The following is a 20,768-nucleotide window of genomic DNA, read 5'->3' on the forward strand; positions in this document are numbered from 1 at the left end:
GTGTAAGTCTGCGTAAAATACCAAACAATATATATACTAAACTTTAAATATTCTCTGATACTAAAAAACTTGAGCTACTTTGTTTTTCAGAGATTACTTTTTATAATTATAATTTATTACTCTTAAATATCTATATTACTGGAGCTTATACAAAACAATCTTTAAGACTATTCTGTTCTATTATTGGTAATCATTGCACTTTATAAATGCTTATGTATTTTATAGACTAAAATTAAACTATCAATATAAAAATAATCCCTTAATCACCATCACATGTTATAATTTCAACTCTCCTACCCATGTTTTTCTTTCATTTTATATGGATAAATTACACTAAAGGTTATTGAAACCAAATACCATAGACTGGAATTAGGAAGACTAGTTCACTCACTAGCCAGTTCTATAATGTTGGCTAAGGCAATTAACTTGACCAGATCTCATTTTCTTAATGTGCAAATAAGACAAATAGACTAGATATTTCCAAGGTCCCTTCTAGGATTCAAATTGTCCAACATGTTTTTTTCTTCTATAATTAAAAGTCAATTTTGTTGGCACCATTACATGTCAAGAGTTATAGATGTTGAGTTATTCATAGCATTCTGAAGATGTATTTCTTTATGGAAGCATACTGTACTAAAATTAGAATTTTAAGGACTTTTATTAAAATATTTATTAGCTTTCTAGCATTGGTCATGAAGTGTGTTTATTATTAATTTATAATAAAAAGGCATTACAAATACAATTACAAATTGCTATTTAGGATAGCAATTAAAATTAAATTCCCTGTGGGAATTTCTGAATTATAGGCAATAATAGACTTATGGATATATGTTTGCAGTATACATTTCTTAAAGAAATATTTTCTTTGATTTTACTTCACTTTTTTATGTTAATAAAAATGTAAACCCAGGATTTTAAAATAGCAAATTAAATAAACAATAATAAATTGAAATCACTCAGGGTACCTGAGTGGCCCAGTTGGTTAAGCGTCCAACTCTTGGTTTCAGCTCAGGTTATGATCTCAAGGTTGTGAAATCAAGCCCTGTGTGGGGCTCTGCTCTCTGCAGAGAGTCTGCTTGACATCCTTTTCCTGCCCCTCCCTTATTTGTGCACGTGTGCGCTTTCTCTCTTCAAGATAAGTAAATAAATCCATAAAAAAGATAAAAATAAATTAAAAGCACTCAAATCACTCATACTAAAATTATTAAATTTTATGTTTTAGAGCAATTTTAGTTTCATAGAAAAACTGATAGGAAGGTACAGAGATCTCTCATATACCTGCCGTGCCCTACACATGCATCATCTCCCCAGCTGTCAACATCCCCCACAGAGTAGTACATTTGATACAACGGATGAACTTTTATACTGACATATCATAATCACCCAAAATCCAGTGTTCACCTTAGGGTTCATCTTGGTGTTGTACATTCTAAGGATCTGGACAAATGTATAATGACAAGATCTATCCTTATACTATCATACAGAGGATTTTCACTGCCTTAAAATTCCTCTGTGCTCCACCTATTCATCTCTTCCCCTTCAACATGCTAGCAGTTATCTTTTTACTATTTACATAATTATGCCTTTCCCAGAATGTCACATAGTTGGAATCATATATTATGCAGCCTTTTCAGATTGGTTTCTTTCATATAGTAATATGCATTTAAAGTTCCTCCATGTCTTTTCATGACTTGATGGTTCATTTCTTTTTAATGCTGAATAATATTCCATTGTCTGAACATACCACAGTTTATCCATTAACCTACGGAAGGACATCTTGGTTGCTTTCAGCTTTTGGCAACTGTGAATAAAGCTGCTATAAACATGAGTGTGCAAGGTTTTATGTGGACATAAATTTTCAACTCCTTTGTGTAAAAACTAAGGAGAAAACTTGCTGGATTATATGGTAATAGAATATTTAGTCTTTTAAGAAACAACCAAATTGTCTTCCAAAGGGGCTGTACCATTCTGCACTGCAATCAGCAATGAACATGAGTTCCTCTTTCTCCATGTCCACCGCATTTGGTATTGTCAGTGTTCCAGGTGTGGGTCATTCCAGTAGATGTGTAGTGGTATTTTGTTGTTTTAATTTGCATTTCCCTGATGACATATGATGTGGAGCATCTTTTCATATGCTCGTTTGACATCTGTACATCTTCTTTGTTGAGATGTCTGTAAAGGTCTCTTTAGCCCATTTTTTAGTTTGTTTTCGTATTGTTGAGTTTTAAGAGTTCTTTGTATATTTTGGATAATGGTCCTTTATCAGTTGTATTTTTTTTTATTTTTTAAATTTATTTGACAGAGAGAGAAAGACAGTGAGAGGAGGAACACAAGCAAGGGGAGTGGGAGAGGGAGAAGCAGGCTTTCCGCCAAGCAGGGAACCCAGTGTGAGGCTGGATTCCAGGATCCCGAGATTACACCCTGAGCCAAAGGGAGACGCTTAATGACTGAGTCACACAAGCATCCCTATCAGATGTATCTTTTACAGATATTTTCTCCTGGTCTGTGTCTTGTTTTTTCATTCTCTTGACATTGTCTTCTGCAGAGCACAAGTGTTTAATTTTAAATGCAGCAAGCTTATCCATTTTCTTTTTATTAATCATGTCTTTGATATTATATCTATAAAGACATCACCATACCTAAGTCATCTTGGTTTTCTCCTATGAGTTTTGCACTTTACACTTAGGTCTGTAATCCATTTTGAGTTAATTTTTATGAAGGGTATAAAGTCTTTATCTAGATTAACTTTTTTTTTATGTGGATGTCCACTTATTCCATCATTTTTTATAAAGATTGTTTTTTAGTTTTTTTTCACTCCCTCATATTTTCTTTGCTCTTTCATCAAAGATCAGTTGACTATATTTATGTGGGTCTATTTCTGGAGTCTGTATTTTGTCCCATTGATTTATTATCTGTTCTTATGCCAAAACCATATTGCCTTGATTACTATAATTTTTTTAAATTATTTTTATTAGCATATAATGTATTATTTGCCCCAGGGGTACGGGTCTGTGAATCATCAGGCTTATACATTTTGATTACTATAGTTTTATAGTAAGTCTTGAAGTTCAGTAACATCAGTCCTCTAACTTTGTTGTTATTCAATATCGTATTGGTTATTCTGGGTCTTTCACCTCTTGAAATAGACTTTTAAAATCTTTTCCTTCTATTTTGATACTGTGTTGGCTATTTTGGGTTTTACCTCTTGATATAAACTTTAGAATCAGTTTGTTGATATCTATAAAATTACTTTCTGGGATTTTGATTGGGATTGCATTGAATCTATAAATCAAGTTAGGAAGAATGCACATCTTGAATCTTGACAATATTGAACATAGACTATCTCTCCACTTACTCAATTTTTCTTTGATTTCATTCATCAGAATTTTGTGGTTTTGCTCATATAGCTCTTATACATATTTTGTTAGGTTTATATCTAAGTTGAAGTTATTCTTTGGGGACTTATGTATATGATATTGTGTTTTTTAATTTGAAATTCCCCTTTTTCATTGCTTGTGTATAGGAAGGTGATTGGCTTTTGTATATTAACCTTTTTATCTTGCAACCTTGCTATAATTTCTTGTTAGTTCCAGGTGGGTGTTTTTGTTAAATCTTTGGGATTTTCAACATAGACAGTCATATCATTTGCAAACAAAGACAGTTTTATTTCTTCATTGTCAATTTGTGTACCTTTTATTTCCTTTTCTTGTCTTATTGCACTAGCTAGAACCTACATCATGATATTGAAAATGGTGGTGAGAGGGGACACCCTTGCCTTATACTTAATTTTAAAAGGAAAACTTTGAGTTTCTCAGCATAAGGATTAACAGTAGCTATAAGTTTTTATAGGTATTCTTTATCAAGTTGAGGAAGTTCTGACTCTAATTTGTGAGGGTTTTTATTATAAGTGGGTGCTGGATTTATCAAATGCTTTCCTTTATCTATTAATCATGTTATTTTTCTTTTTAATCCACTGATATGATAGATTACATTAATTGACTTTCAAATGTTGAACCAACTTTATAGACCCATGGTAAAGCCCAAGTGGTCATGGTGTGCAATTCTTTTTATACACTGTTGGATTCAGTTTTGCTAATATTTTGTTGAAGATTTTTTTTCTATGCCCATAAGTGATATTGGTGTGTTTTTCTTTTCTTATGTTGTTTTTGGTATTAGAGTAATGCTGACCTTACAGAATGAGTTAAGAAGTATTCCCCAGCTTCTGTTTTCTGACAGAAATTGTAGAGGATTGGTAGAATTTCTTTCTTAAATGTTTGGTAGTGAACCCCTCAGGGCTTAGTGTTGTCTGTTTTGGAACGTTATTCATTATTGAATCAATTATTTTTAACAGTTATAGACCTATTCAGATTGTCTATCTCTTTTTGTGTGAATTTTGGAAAATTGTGTACTTCATATAATTGGTCCATGTCACCTAGGTTATCAAATTTGTGGTTATACAGTTGTTTATAGTATTTATTTGAGAGAGAGAGAGAGCCCATTTATGCACACGTGTGAGTAGGAAAGGTGTAAAGAGGGAGAGGGGTAGAATCTCAAGCAGACTCCCCACTGAGCACAGAGCCCGACATGGGACTCAATCCCATGACTGTGAGATCGTGACCTGAGCTGAAACCAACAGTCTTGGATGTTTGCCTGACTGAGCCAACCAGGTGCCCCAGAACCAGTTTGGTTTTGACAATTTTTCTCTACTGACTTTTTGTCTTTAATTTCATTTATTTCTGCTCTAAATACTATGATTGCTTTTTACTACTTACTCTGAATTTAATTTGCTTTTCTTTTTCTAGTTTCCTAAGGTAGAAACCTAGATACTGATTTTAGATTATTCTTGTTTTCTAATATATTCATTCAGTGCTTTTGTAAATTTATCTTTAAGCACTACTTTCAGTGCAGCCCACAAATTTTCTTAAGTTGTTTTCATTTTAGTTGAAAATATTAGTTGAAAATATTTTAAATTTTTCTTGAGAGTTCTTATTTTGACCCATGTGTATATATTGTTTAATGTTCAAGTATTCGGTCATTTTTCATTATCTTTCTGTTACTTTCTGTTACTGATTTCTAGTTTAATTCTGAGAGCAGATTGTGTGATTTTCATTCTTTTAAATTTGTTAAGGATGCTTTATGACCCAGAATTGATCTGTCTTGATGAATGGTTCGTGTGAGCTTGAGAAGCATATGTATTCTGCTGTTGTTGGATGAAGTAATGTATAGATTTCCATTATATCCAATTAATGGCGTTGTATTCAGTTTTATCCTTTACTGATTTTTTTGCCTGCTGAATTTGTCTATGTCTGATAGAGAAGTCATAAAGTTTTATTTCAGCTGGAAATGTATGGTTTATTTAATAAATGTTGGTGATAATTAGCCATCTTCCTGAAAGAAAACATATGCTTATGAAAAAGAAGACTTTGCTTATGACATATAAAAATAAGTTTCAGGAAGACTATAAATATTCAAGTAAAAAACGGCAATTTTAGAAAAATATTTGTATAAATATGTGGTAGGATGCCTTACCTAAGGCAAGGAAGGAAATCCAAAGCCATAAGGAATTTTTTAAAAATTTGTCAATGTATACCATAAACAAGAATCAAACAACCCCTTTGTTTTGAAGAAAAAGTATTTGTAATACAAATGACAAAGAGTTAATCCTCATTATAAATAGCCCCCCCAAAAAATAACAAAATAAATATAATCTAATAGAAAAACAGGGAAATGTTATAAAAGGCCTACCTTTGAAGTATCAATTCATATGCTCAGTAAACATATGAGAGGATGTTCAACTTTATTGACATTTGGGAAAGTGCAAATTAACACAACAGTTAAGACCTCATTTTTCGCCTGGGTGATTCACCTGGTTGAGCTACTGCCTTTGGCTCAGGTTGTGATCCTGGAGTCCTGGGATTGAATACCATGTCAGGCTTCCTGCTTAGCAGAGAATCTGATTCTCCTTGTGACCCTCCCCCCTCTCATGCTCTCTCTCTCTCATTCTCTCTCAAATAAATAAATAAAATCTTTAAAAAAAAAAAAAAAAGAACTCATTTTCCATCTGTGAGAAAGTTAAAAGTGGTGAGGATATAGGTAAACTTTTGCTCTCATCTGTTGCTGGTGGGAATTTGAATTGATGATTTTGGGGAAATATCAGGCAAACTGTAGTCCCGCTAAAGATATATATTTAACCTTCAGCCTATAACCCTTCCTTTGCCGGTATATCCCATACAAAAGCACATGTGAATAAGGATAGTTTTAATAGTGTTACTTGTAGTGACAAGCACTTCAGTATCCATCTATAAGAGAATGATTAAATAAATGGTGATCTGTCTATGGAATGGTGATATGTCTATGGCACAGCTTTAAAAATATTGAAGTGTATATAGCTAATAAGAAGAAAGATAGATGTATATCTATTAACCTAGATGGGTGATCTTTCTATATAGCTAATTTAGAGAAACTGAATAATGAGTACAGTGTGATACCAGTTTATGTTTAAAAAATGACAATCAAGCGGTGCCAGAGTGGCTCAGTGGGTTAAGCCTCTGCCTTCGACTTGGGTCATGATCTCAGGGTCCTGGGATCAAGCCCCACATCAGGCTCCCTGCTCAGCAGAAAGCCTGCTTTCCCCCCTCTCTCCACCTGCCTCTCTGCCTAGTTGTGACCTCTCTCTCTCTCTGTCAAATAAATAAATATAACCTTTTTGTTGTTGTTGTTTGTTTTTTGTTTTTTGTTTTTTTTGTTTTTTTTAAATTCTTTATTTTTTATAAACATATATTTTTATCCCCAGGGGTACAGGTATGTGAATCACCAGGTTTACACACTTCACAGCACTCACCAAAGCACATACCCTCCGCAATGTCCATAAACCCACCCCCTTCTCCCAAACCCCTCCCCCCAGCAACCCTCATTTGTTTTGTGAGATTAAGAGTCACTTATGGTTTGTCTCCCTCCCATTCCCATCTTGTTTCATTGATTCTTCTCCTACCCACTTAAGCCCCCATGTTGCATCACCACTTCCTCATATCAGGGAGATCATATCATAGTTGTCTTTCTCTGCTTGACTTATTTCGCTAAGCATGATACGCTTTAGTTCTATCCATGTTGTCGCAAATGGCAAGATTTCATTTCTTTTGATGGCTGCATAGTATTCCATTGTGTATATATACCACATCTTCTTGATCCATTCATCTGTTGATGGACATCTAGGTTCTTTCCATAGTTTGGCTATTGTGGATATTGCTGCTATAAACATTCGGGTGCATGTGCCCCTTTGGATCACTACGTTTGTATCTTTAGGGTAAATACCCAATAGTGCAATTGCTGGGTCATAGGGCAGTTCTATTTTCAACATTTTGAGGAACCTCCATGCTGTTTTCCAGAGTGGCTGCACCAGCTTGCATTCCCACCACAGTGTAGGAGGGTTCCCCTTTCTCCGCATCCTCGCCAGCATCTGTCATTTCCTGACTTGTTGATTTTAGCCATTCTGACTGGTGTGAGGTGATATCTCATTGTGGTTTTGATTTGTATTTCCCTGATGCCGAGTGATATGGAGCACTTTTTCATGTGTCTGTTGGCCATCTGGATGTCTTCTTTGCAGAAATGTCTGTTCATGTCCTCTGCCCATTTCTTGATTGGATTATTTGTTCTTTGGGTGTTGAGTTTGCTAAGTTCTTTATAGATTCTGGAAACTAGTCCTTTATCTGATATGTCGTTGGCAAATATCTTCTCCCATTCTGTCAGTTGTCTTTTGATTTTGTTAACTGTTTCCTTTGCTGTGCAAAAGCTTTTGATCTTGATGAAATCCCAATAGTTCATTTTTGCCCTTGCTTCCCTTCCTTTGGCGTTGTTCCTAGGAAGATGTTGCTGCGACTGAGGTCGAAGAGGTTGCTGCCTGTGTTCTCCTCAAGGATTTTGATGGATTCCTTTCGCACATTGAGGTCCTTCATCCATTTTGAGTCTATTTTTGTGTGTGGTGTAAGGAAATGGTCCAATTTCATTTTTCTGCATGTGGCTGTCCAGTTTTCCCAGCACCATTTATTGAAGAGGCTGTCTTTTTTCCATTGGACATTCTTTCCTGCTTTGTCGAAGATTAGTTGACCATAGAGTTGAGGGTCTATTTCTGGGCTCTCTATTCTTTTCCATTGATCTATGTGTCTGTTTTTGTGCCAGTACCATGCTGTCTTGATGGTGACAGCTTTGTAATAGAGCTTGAAGTCCGGAATTGTGACGCCACCAACGTTGGCTTTCTTTTTCAATATCCCTTTGGCTATTCGAGGTCTTTTCTGGTTCCATATAAGTTTTAGAATTATTTGTTCCATTTCTTTGAAAAAGATGGATGGTACTTTGATAGGAATTGCATTAAATGTGTAGATTGCTTTAGGTAGCATAGACATTTTCACAATATTTATTCTTCCAATCCAGGAGCATGGAACATTTTTCCATTTCTTTGTGTCTTCCTCAATTTCTTTCATGAGTATTTTATAGTTTTCTGAGTATAGATTCTGTGCCTCTTTGGTTAGGTTTATTCCTAGGTATCTTATGGTTTTGGGTGCAGTTGTAAATGGGATGGACTCCTTAATTTCTCTTTCTTCTGTCTTGCTGTTGGTGTAGAGAAATGCAACTGATTTCTGTGCATTGATTTTATATCCTGACACTTTACTGAATTCCTGTACAAGTTCTAGCAGTTTCGGAGTGGAGTCTTTTGGGTTTTCCACATATAGTATCATATCATCTGCGAAGAGTGATAATTTGATTTCTTCTTTGCCGATTTGGATGCCTTTAATTTCCTTTTGTTGTCTGATTGCTGAGGCTAGGACTTCTAGTACTATGTTGAATAGCAGTGGTGATAATGGACATCCCTGCCGTGTTCCTGACATTAGCGGAAAAGCTTTCAGTTTTTCTCCATTGAGAACGATATTTGCGATGGGTTTTTCCTAGATGGCTTTGATGATATTGAGGTATGTGCCCTCTATCCCTACACTTTGAAGAGTTTTGATCAGGAAGGGATGCTGTACTTTGTCAAATGCTTTTTCAGCATCTATTGAGAGTATCATATGGTTCTTGTTCTTTCTTTTATTGGTGGTGTTGTATCACATTGACTGATTTGCGGATGTTGAACCAACCTTGCAGCCCTGGAATAAATCCCACTTGGTCGTGGTGAATAATCCTTTTAATGTACTGTTGAATCCTATTGGCTGATATTTTGTTGAGTATTTTCGCATCTGTGTTCATCAAGGATATTGGTCTATAGCTCTCTTTTTTGATGGGATCCTTGTCTGGTTTTGGGATCAAGGTGATGCTGGCCTCATAAAGTGAGTTTGGAAGTTTTCCTTCCATTTCTATTTTTTGGAACAGTTTCAGGAGAATAGGAATTAGTTCTTCTTGAAATGTTTGGTAGAATTCCCCCGGGAAGCCGTCTGGCCCTGGGCTTTTGTTTGTTTGGAGATTTTTAATGACTTACTGGTCATTACTGGTTATGGGTCTTACTGGTAATGGGTCTGCTCAGGCTTTCTATTTCTTCCTGGTTCAGTCGTGGTAGTTTATATGTTTCTAGGAATGCATCCATTTCTTCCGGATTGTCAAATTTGTTGGCGTAGAGTTGCTCATAGTATGTTCTTATAATAGTTTGTATTTCTTTGGTGTTGGTTGTGATCTCTCCTCTTTCATTCATGATTTTATTTATTTGGGTCCTTTCTCTTTTCTTTTTGATAAGTCGGGCCAGGGGTTTATCAATTTTATTAATTCTTTCAAAGAACCAGCTCCTAGTTTCGTTGATTTGTTCTATTGTTTTTTTGGTTTCTATTTCATTGATTTCTGCTCTGATCTTTATGATTTCTCTTCTCCTGCTGGGCTTAGGGTTTCTTTCTTGTTCTTTCTCCAGCTCCTTTAGGTGTAGGGTTAGGTTGTGTACCTGAGACCTTTCTTGTTTCTTGAGAAAGGCGTGTACCGCTATATATTTTCCTCTCAGGACTGCCTTTGTTGTGTCCCACAGATTTTGAACCGTTGTATTTTCATTATCATTTGTTTCCATGATTTTTTTCAATTCTTCTTTAATTTCCCGGTTGACCCATTCATTCTTTAGAAGGATGCTGTTTAGTCTCCATGTATTTGGGTTCTTTCCAAACTTCCTTTTGTGGTTGAGTTCTAGCTTTAGAGCATTGTGGTCTGAAAATATGCAGGGAATGATCCCAATCTTTTGATACCGGCTGAGTCCTGATTTAGGACCGAGGATGTGATCTATTCTGGAGAATGTTCCATGTGCACTAGAGAAGAATGTGTATTCTGTTGCTTTGGGATGAAATACTCTGAATATATCTGTGATGTCCATCTGGTCCAGTGTGTCGTTTAAGGCCTTTATTCCTTGCTGATCTTTTGCTTGGATGATCTGTCCATTTCAGTGAGGGGAGTGTTAAAGTCCCCTACTATTATTGTATTATTGTTGATGTGTTTCTTTGATTTTGTTATTAATTGGTTTATATAGTTGGCTGCTCCCACGTTGGGGGCATAGATATTTAAAATTGTTAAATCTTCTTGTTGGACAGACCCTTTGAGTATGATATAGTGTCCTTCCTCATCTCTTATTATAGTCTTTGGCTTAAAATCTAATTGATCTGATATAAGGATTGCCACTCCTGCTTTCTTCTGATGTCCATTAGCATGGTAAATTCTTTTCCACCCCCTCACTTTAAATCTGGAGGTGTCTTCGGGCTTAAAATGAGTTTCTTGGAGGCAACATATAGATGGGTTTTGTTTTTTTATCCATTCTGATACCCTGTGTCTTTTGACAGGGGCATTTAGCCCATTAACATTCAGGGTAACTATTGAGAGATATGAATTTAGTGCCATTGTATTGCCTGTAAGGTGACTGTTACTGTATATGGTCTCTGTTCCTTTCTGATCTACCACTTGTAGGCTCTCTCTTTGCTTAGAGGACCCCTTTCAATATTTCCTGTAGAGCTGGTTTGGTGTTTGCAAATTCTTTCAGTTTTTGTTTGTCCTGGAAGCTTTTAATCTCTCCTTCTATTTTCAATGATAGCCTAGCTGGATATAGTATTCTTGGCTGCATGTTTTTCTCGTTTAGTGCTCTGAAAATATCATGCCAGCTCTTTCTGGCCTGCCAGGTCTCTGTGGATAAGTCAGCTGCCAATCTAATATTTTTACCATTGTATGTTACAGACCTCTTTTCCCGGGCTGCTTTCAGGATTTTCTCTTTGTCACTGAGACTTGTAAATTTTACTATTAGGTGACGGGGTGTGGGCCTATTCTTATTGATTTTGAGGGGCGTTCTCTGAACCTCCTGAATTTTGATGTTCGTTCCCTTTGCCATATTGGGGAAATTCTCCCCAATAATTCTCTCCAGTATACCTTCTGCTCCCCTCTCTCTTTCTTCTTCTTCTGGAATCCCAATTATTCTAATGTTGTTTCGTCTTATGGTGTCACTTATCTCTCGAATTCTCCCCTCGTGGTCCAGTAGCTGTTTGTCCCTCTTTTGCTCAGCTTCTTTATTCTCTGTCATTTGGTCTTCTATATCACTAATTCTTTCTTCTGCCTCATTTATCCTAGCAGTGAGAGCCTCCATTTTTGATTGCACCTCATTAATAGCTTTTTTGATTTCAACTTGGTTAGATTTTAGTTCTTTTATTTCTCCAGAAAGGGCTTTTATATCTCTCGAGAGGGTTTCTCTAATATCTTCCATGCCTTTTTCGAGCCCGGCTAGAACCTTGAGAATTGTCATTCTGAACTCTAGATCTGACATATTACCAATGTCTGTATTGATTAGGTCCCTAGCCTTCGGTACTGCCTCTTGTTCTTTTTTTTGTGTTGAATTTTTCCATCTTGTCATTTTGTCCAGATAAGAGTATATGGAGGAGCAAGTAAAATACTAAAAGGGTGGCAACAACCCCAGGAAAATATGCTTTAACCAAATTAGAAGAGATCCCAAATCGTGAGGGGGGAGAAAGAGGATAAAAAGAGGTTCAAAAAGGAAGAAAGAAAAAAAAAGAAAAAAGAAAAAAGAAAAAAAAAAGAAAAGAATTTAAAAAAAGAAAACAAATAAGAAAAATATAAAAAAGAAAAAATATATTTATTGGATAAACTAGTTAAAAAACGTTAAAAAAGAAAAAGGTAAAAGTTAAAAAAAAATTTACCAGAAGGCGAGAAAAAAAAAACAAAAAATGAAAAAGAAAAAATTTAAATTAACTGCAAGACTAAAAAAAATCACAGGGAAAAAGCCATGAGTTCCGTGCTTTGCTTTCTCCTCCTCTGGAATTCTGCTGCTCTCCTTGGTATTGAAACCGCACTCCTTGGTAGGTGAACTTGGTCTCGGCTGGATTTCTTGTTGATCTTCTGGGGGAGGGGCCTGGTGTAGTGATTCTCAAGTGTCTTTGCCCCAGGCGGAATTGCACCGCCCTTACCAGGGGCGTGGCTGAGTAATCCGCTCGGGTTTGCTTTCAGGAGCTTTTGTTCCCTGAGCGCTTTCCGTAGAGTTCTGGAGGACGGGAATACAAATGGCAGCCTCCTGGTCTCCGGCCCGGAGGAGCCGAGAGCCCAGGGCCCCACTCCTCAGTGCGCCCTCAGAGAACAGCGCCCAGTTACTCCTGTCTGCCTGACCTCCAGCCGCGCTCCAAGCTCACCGAGCCTGCGACCGGTTCAAGGTAACACCGAGCTGTGAGCTTACTGTCGGCTCTGTCTCTGTAGCCGGCTTTCCCGTTCCAATACCTGCAAGCTCTGCGACACTCAGACACCCCCGATCCTTCTGTGACCCTGCGGGACCTGAGGCCACGCTGACCCTGCATGGGCTTCGCCCCAGTTTAGCCTCTGGAGCGATGTCCCTCAGTGGAACAGACTTTTAAAAGTCCTGATTTTGTGCGCCATTGCTCCGCCGCTTGCCGGGAGCTGGCCCCTCCCCCCGGGGTCTATCTTCCCGTCGCTTTGGATTCACTTCTCCGCCGGTCCTACCTTTCAGAAAGTGGTTGTTTTTCTGTTTCCAGAATTGCTGTTCTTCTTCTCTTCGATCTGCCGATGGATTTTCAGGTGTTTGCAATCTTTAGATAAGCTATCTAGCTGATCTCCGGCTAGCTGAAGCAGTCTCAGCCTGCTACTTCTCCGCCATCTTGACTCCTCTCTAACCTTTTTTTTTAAATGACAATCAAAACCCTTACATATAAGTATATATTTATACAAGCATAGAAAAAGCTATGGAAAAATACAAACTACTAATAATATTACAAATACAATGCAAATAACATTAGTTTCTTTGGGAAGGCAGAATGGGAAACGGAAGGATTGTTACCTTTTTCTTTATCCAGCTTTAGATTGTCTTAGTTCCTTAACAGTCACATATCAGTTTGTGATTTTAAATTTGTTTGATTTTTTTTTTTTTAAGAGGCATAACTCTAGACTTACTAGCTTTTCCACTCTAGAAAACATTAAAGTATAATACTAGGCTCTTTGTCAGTTGTTGAGGATTGGTGTTTGAATTAGGTACTGTTCCTGTCTTTAAGAATGTTCTTCATTCTAGTGAGAGAAATGGATTCAATAGATACAGTGGAAGTTAAATAAAATAACAAAATAATTTTGCCTTAGTTAAGAAATCAAAGCATCATAAATAAGAGCAAAGTAAGGCATTTTTATTAAAATTAAAATGACTAAGAATAGCCAGTAAATCTCCAGATTATCTTTAGGCAAAGAGCATTTTAGCCCAAATCAGAGAACTGTGTATTAAGCATCTTTCAAGATTAAGAAATCATATTTCATGAAACATAGGGTCAGACACCATCCTGCTAAAGCAGCTGCTCACAACAGATCTTTGTCGCTAATGACCCTGTCCCTTACCTCTTACTTGTCTGAAGAAATGTTTTCAGAAAGAATCATACAGATTAGTGTGTAGTGGAGCTAAGCAGTGTTGATATCAGCAGAAACCAGAGCATAAAGTGCCTGAGAGTTGAATGGAGGGATTGGAAAAACACAAGGGCCAGCTAAAGCAATGAGATGATATTTCCATCTGTCTTTAAGACAGCTATTATCCATTTGATTCTTACCTTCATTCTGTTTTTTGAATGCCCTGACCAACATTAACCTGATGCTTAACTGGATTATAATCTCAAATCCTTCTTCCCTCTCCCTCCCTCCTTTGCTATTTTTCTTTTCCCCCTTTTTTCCCTCCTTTCCATCTTCCCTCTCTGTCTTCTATATCCTATTATCTATTAAATTAAACATTAGCTTAGGGGCACCTGGGTGGCTCAGTGGGTTAAAGCCTCTGCCTTCGGCTCAGGTCATGATCCCAGAGTCCTGGGATGGAGCCCCGTATCGGGCTCTCTGCTTCGCATGGAGCCTGCTTCCTCCTCTGTCTCTGCCTCCCTCTCTGCCTGCTTATGATCTCTGCCTGTCGAATAAATAAATAAAATCTGTAAAAAAAAAAAATTAGCCTAATCTTTTCACTACATAGTGTTAATCAGATTTTATGATGTTATGGGACCATATTCTAATATTTAAAAAAAACTGACTTTCATATGCTATGTGATTGCTTTTACTTGCTGGGATTTTATTTTATAATAATTTAGATATTAGGAAAGCAATATGGAGTGTCCTTCTGGGTTTCTGTATAGATTCCAGGCCAGGTTTCTTGGAATCAACTCTTACTACTTTTGTGGCCTTTGATAGCAAGTTGCTTTCTTCTCTGGGTCTGTTTCTCAAATACAATCGGGAAGAATAATCACTGAACTATTTTATTGGTATGGGATTAAATGAGTTAATATGTATGGTGGGTAAAACAGTTTCTGACATCTAATAATTAATAAATATTACTGTATTTGCTATTAAATAATAGGTAATCAGTTTAGCAAACATTGATTAAATACCCACCAGGTCCCCAATTCTTATCCTAAGTAATAGGATTAGGTATATTTATTGAGTATCTACTATTGGCCAGGCATGGAGAATATAGAAGTGAATAAAATGAAGTCCTCTTGGTGTTTATGATACTATTAATGAATATTATTTATTAAAATTTGAGGCTGACTTTATAAATGTGACTGACCTTTAATTTTGTGTGTTTGTCTTACTTTTAAATCTAGGATATCTTGTATTATGAGCAGCTTAAGACCAATGTAATACAACATGACCTTTTGGTGGACAGTCTAATCTATAAAGTAAGTAAAGGTGTACACAGTTTATTCACTTCAGTAATATCATTAAACAATCATTGTGAGTCTTTAACATATAGGACCTATACTTTGTATGATAATACATGTTAATCTTAAAAATAATTTTAAGTGATCATTGTACCTGTAAGGTAAGGTTCATTTTCAAAATATTTAGTCTTCAGTCAGTATTATCCTCCTTCCCTTTGAAACTGTCCTCATGATTCTTTCCTGATACTCCCATTTTTTTTGATTAAAAGGATGATAAACATTCCTTTTTCCAGTAAATTCAAGTTTTCCACACAAACCAAATAAAAATGCAACTGGAAAAATAAGACTATTTTTCAGAGTCAAAATTAGACTAATATTTTTATCTTATTTATCTAATGATTCTTTAGGGGCTACTTGCTTATTCTCTTGCATTGAATTCATTTTTATTTTTAATTTTTTTATAGTTTTGGACATCTGGTCAAGCACATGTCAAGTTTTATGATAGGTATACACTGAGTTTTTGTTCCAGGTATCTGATACTGAGTTGAATGTTGAGATATAGATAGTATAAGCATGGAATAGGATATGCCTGATTCTACATTAATAAAAGACTTGGATTTTTAATTTAGGACTTGAAAGATAGGGAAGAAGGGCATATTATTTCAGGCCTCAAAAATGGGAGAGAGAAAACACATTGAAGACCTGAAGATTTTTATGGGTAGAACTTGACCAAGGCTAATAACAATTGGCATTTAGTGACTATCTACCATGTGCCATACAGTGTTCCAAACTCTTCATATAGATTGTCCTTGATCCTGAAAGCTATCTTAAGAGTATCAGATACCAGCATTTAGGTATCATTTATAGATTAATGCATTTTTCCCCCTGAGAAAAAGCCATATGTTCAGTAAAATCATACATTAAAGATAATAGAGCTCCTGGGAAAAATAGTGTTGGGGTAACTTTTGCAATTTTATAACCAGAATACTAACAAAAACAATTATTGATAGTTTGGAAGATGAATTGGACAGCTCCAGCAGGCTACTCCTGCAGGAGGTTACTAAAAATGTACAAATATAAAGAAGTAGAAATGCTAACAGAATGCAGATGGAAGTGATGTGCTGGGCCCCTGGGGCTGCTGTTAAGGTGGGCACAAGAGGAAGTACAGCAGCTAGGAGATGTGTAGGCCAGGGGTGTGCCTGTCTGAAGAGAGAGCCCCTCATATGGTCATTTATTTTTAATTTTCTTGAAATATAATTATAAAGGTTCATTCCTGTGCAGCCGCTGAGCAAAAGGCATTTTTCCTTTCTTGCCAAAGGTTCTAGTTCTACTCTTGCAATTTTGGCAACTCTGTTAAAAGAAAAGTTGCATATGAACCAACACAATTTCCATGTTATAGCATATATTGTTCCCTTACCCCCCAGCCACATACTGACATGTGTTATAGCAAAATAGGAAGTACTCTTCTTTTACCATTTTATGTATGGAGGGAGCTGAAGTAAAGAAAGATTAATTAGCTAAATTCACATAATAAGTAGCAAAGTCAAGATTTGAGTGTAGATAATCTGACTTCACAATCATACTTTTTAAATCACTATTCACTACAGGAAGCAAAGTCTTGACTCTCTCAGAAGTTTTACATAGGTTTGGATCATAGATACTATTGTTAACTGAGGTCAGTTAGTCACGCTCAGGGGATTATTTTAGCACTAGCCAAAGAGATTTTCAGGACTCTGAGACCTTTCAACCGCTTTTTCTATTCAAACGAAAGAAGACTCAAAAAGAAGTTCAGAAAGTCAGGAGGGGCTAGCATGAGAATTCTCTTTGCTGCCAAGATGAATTTCAGTTTGAATCAGTAAAGGAAGAGGTAAACAGTTTGTATTTGAAAAATTAATTGTAAGTTAGTAGAATCAATCCTGACTGTCCATATAGCATGAGTATTTTCAGGAAGATATCTGTCTCTGGTTGTTCCTGACTTGAGTGTGTTGAGCTTTGCTGATCTTTTTGGAGCAATTCCAAATGTTATTAAAGTCAGCTTTTGAAGGAATGGGCATTTTAAAAAAATTATTTGAAGTTTCATTAAAGCTCCCTGTGGCAAAGACTAAATTTTAATTTAACTGAAAATAAAACAAAATTATGTTATTGGTTGAAGGAATGGATGGAACAAGGCAATACTAAATTTAGAACATCACCAAACCCTCCCTAAGCTAAATTATTAAATTGTTCTCTCTGGACTGAATTTTTTTTTCCCACAAAGTTGCCTCGTGTCCACACTTTCTACAGTTTTGCACCACCTACTATAACCTGACAGTTTATACCAGAGTTTCTCGACCTTTTCTTCATTATTAGCTCCCTAAAGAGAAAAATTAATTTTTCTCTAATATAAAAAAATAATACCAAAGAGTAAGATTTAGAGGTCTATAAACCATTGTAATAATGAAATTTTTTGGCCTCAGAGAGCTAATTCTCACCCCCTTGGAGGTAGTGTCATCCCTATTGAGAATGCATGATCTCTATCTCTACCTGTATTATCTTCTGATTTAGAAGACTGACCCCTTTCTTTTCTTTTAATTTGTGTCTTTAAATTTTTCTAGACTTAGCACATATTCACTCCCTCCAGGATCATCCATGATTCATTTCATCCTCCCTTGATTGCTGCTTTGCTCAATACCCTGGTTGAAATTTGTAGATTGAGCAATATTATCTTGGATTTCTTTAATTTTTCTTTCTAACTGTTCCCATATTTCTACTACATATGTTTTCTTGTTGGTGTGATTATAGACTTTTTGAAGGTAGCAGTTGTTCGTTGGGTAATATGCAATGACTTGCAAATGAATAATCACTGTCATGTGAAAGATGTTTGGTATTTCAAGGTAATGGCAAGAATGTGAACTTGAACAGTAGATGATGATTTTGAAACAGTAACTTAGAGCTAACTTGTTATGGTTTCTTCTGGTTGTTGTGATATATCTGCTTTTCCAACTTTAAGACACTAAAAAATCCGACTAAAGAAGATAAAGATTAAAATAAATAATAAGGAATTGCTAATGGAACCTAAAAAGTTGTGAACAATTGAGGTCCAATAATGTGTCACGTGTATTAGTCAAGTAAATTTATAGCAGTGATGATATCTGACACATTTATAATCATACATAAGTAAAATCATTACAGTATTATTTCTAGATAATGCATTTATGTCATAGTACTATAGACATACTCCTTTAGGTTCTTTTCTGTGCTCTCTACCTTTAATTATAGGATGTGAAGTTGACAGCAAGCAACGATGATTATTATTTTGTATTTGAAGATTATTTGTATCAGGTAAGACAAAAAATCAAAATATATAATGTCCTTGTTTTAAGTGCTCTAACTCAGCATACTTGAGGAGGTATCTCTGTTTTTAACTGAATCTCCTGAAATCTAAGCCACATTGGTTTTTTATCAAATATTCTAAGTTTAGAATAAGGTTAACGTTTATTCTTATGTGGAATTGTGTGGGAGATTAAGAGTTCTCAAATGAGTGTTTGGACTGTTTCTTTTGGTCATATTTGCTATGACCAAGAGAGGTATAGGCACAGAGCCTTATATTGGGTATTAAATTCATACTTAAGGGAACCCAAGATATTTAGAAAAAGCATTTTACATGACACTTTTCTATTAAAAGTATTGAATAAATAATTAAATGTTTTGAAATCTATTTGAGGTGTCTTGATTATTCTTTGATCATTTCATGTACTGATGTTGTAGATGTTTTGGTCCTTACCTAAGTCTTTTTCATATCTACTAAAATTAAAACATTTTATCATAAGTAGAAAATGTATAATTTCTAAAGAATTGCCTAGATGGTATTCTTTTTTAAAAGATCACACATAGATATTAATAATTTTATTTTGAGTGTCAATATAAATGTCATGGTATAAATATCTAGTTTTCACAAAGTAATTTCAGCTTGATTAAATATAAATCAGTTCCAGCTGTTTGGATTAGCAGATTTCTGTTAGTAATAGTGGTAGTAGTATGCATCTATATAAGAAAAAGAGTTAGAAAAGAATCTCTCAAGGTTTAATTAATCATTCATTCAAAGAACTGAAATCCAAAGACTTCATTGATAAAATTAAAGTTTAAAATAATCTAGAAACAAATTTAAGAGGATTTTAATGATTTCACATATGTGATTATATTTTTTAGTTTAAAAAATAATGTTTTAAAATTCTATTTTTAATATAAAGTCAGTTATTAATTAAAATTTAGAAAATACAAAAATCTGAAAGTTTATTTACTTATGGCACCAGTATTATACCCCAGTGTCTAATTGTTAGTAATCAGTTAAATTCTGAATTTCATTTATAGATTGTTATTTTATTGATTACCTCTAAACTTAAGAAAATTGAATGTATGCTATCACTTTTAGAAGAGTTGCATGGAACCATCCCCAGCAGAAGAACCATAACTGGTGAAAATTATTTTAAAAACAGAAACATTTTAAGTATCTGAAAATGGTCCTAAGGCTATATATCAAATCAGAGAAAAAAAAAAAAAGAAAGAAAGAAAAGAGAAGAAAATTGCTCAAGAGAAGCTACTAAGTCCCAGGAAGAACAGTCTGTGGCACTTGAGCCAAATCACTCTCTCCTTCCCCTCACCCCCAGATCAGCAAGACAGAAGCTTCAATTCATCTGAGTGTGACCGAGAAGATGGGGCTCCCTTTTCCTCTAACTTCCAGTCAAGGGCTACAGTAGCTCTACAGAAGGTGTACGTAGCTAGTATTTCTCATATCCTTTAGCTCTTTGTTGCAGATGCTAAATTCCAGAATATTGCTGCCAAGAAGTCATAAGCTCCCTTCTTCCACCTAGCCTCCACTCATGGAGCAGGCATCTACCCCAAATGCTCCACCTGCTCTCAATAGGCTGAGAATACTGGAGCCCCACTTCCCTCACCCCAATTTGCTTATAGGGTGGTAGTTCCTCACTGGGAGAGGCAAGCTGAGAACACTAGAAGTTACTGTAGCCAACCAGTGCCCTTCTCAGAAATCAGAAGTGGGCCACTGTCCCTACCCCTAGTTCCAGAGCAGTCACTCAAGAGATTTTGTCCAGGGACATAAGAAAAGAGACTAATGAAGCTGTCCACAAAGAACTGACCTTAAATGGAATGTGGGAAAGTTCAAGCTTAATGGGCTTCTTAAAACAATGGAGATTTTACCAATAAGCAATTAAGAGGAGGCAATTAGCTTCATAAGGGTAATGAGCTAAAACTACAAGCCACCTACTTTACCAGAGAGACCAGAGAAAAAGACAGCTGGAAAGAGCCTTGCCGGGGTAGGAACAAATTTCAAAGACTGGCTTCAAAAATGACTTCAGTAAAGGATTCAAAATTTAATTGTGTCACACTGTGGTACGATTTATGCCCAAGAACATTGTTGAAAACAGTAGAGCATCACCTAGCAGTTAGTGGAGCTTAACATCTGGTTGTGATACAGGCAGGGGCAGAAAGCTTAGCAGAGAGGTCAGAGAGAGGGAGACAATTAGAAGAGCCCTTTTAAAACTTGTTATTGAGGAATGACTGCATAGGCAAGGCTGTGCCCTCTGACATACATCAGAGGCTTCACACTGTGTGAGAAATTAACTTCAATAAAAT

The 20,768-nt window shown here is 35.9% G+C and overlaps 1 protein-coding gene across 4 annotated transcripts in view; it reads left to right on the forward strand.

The window, feature by feature from the left end:
* The window catches only part of TBC1D19 (TBC1 domain family member 19), a 173,277-nt gene that overhangs the window by 93,173 nt on the left and 59,336 nt on the right, over nt 1-20,768 (forward strand). For all 4 annotated transcript variants that reach the window (XM_032334035.1, XM_032334036.1, XM_032334034.1 and 1 more), the window contains 2 exons: nt 15,081-15,155; nt 18,396-18,458. In XM_032334035.1, coding sequence (XP_032189926.1) covers nt 15,081-15,155; nt 18,396-18,458 — 138 coding nt within the window. The remainder of the gene's footprint in view (nt 1-15,080; nt 15,156-18,395; nt 18,459-20,768) is intronic.

Source organism: Mustela erminea, chromosome 2 (genome assembly GCF_009829155.1).
Source record: "Mustela erminea isolate mMusErm1 chromosome 2, mMusErm1.Pri, whole genome shotgun sequence".
NCBI classification, from domain to species: Eukaryota; Metazoa; Chordata; class Mammalia; order Carnivora; family Mustelidae; genus Mustela; species Mustela erminea.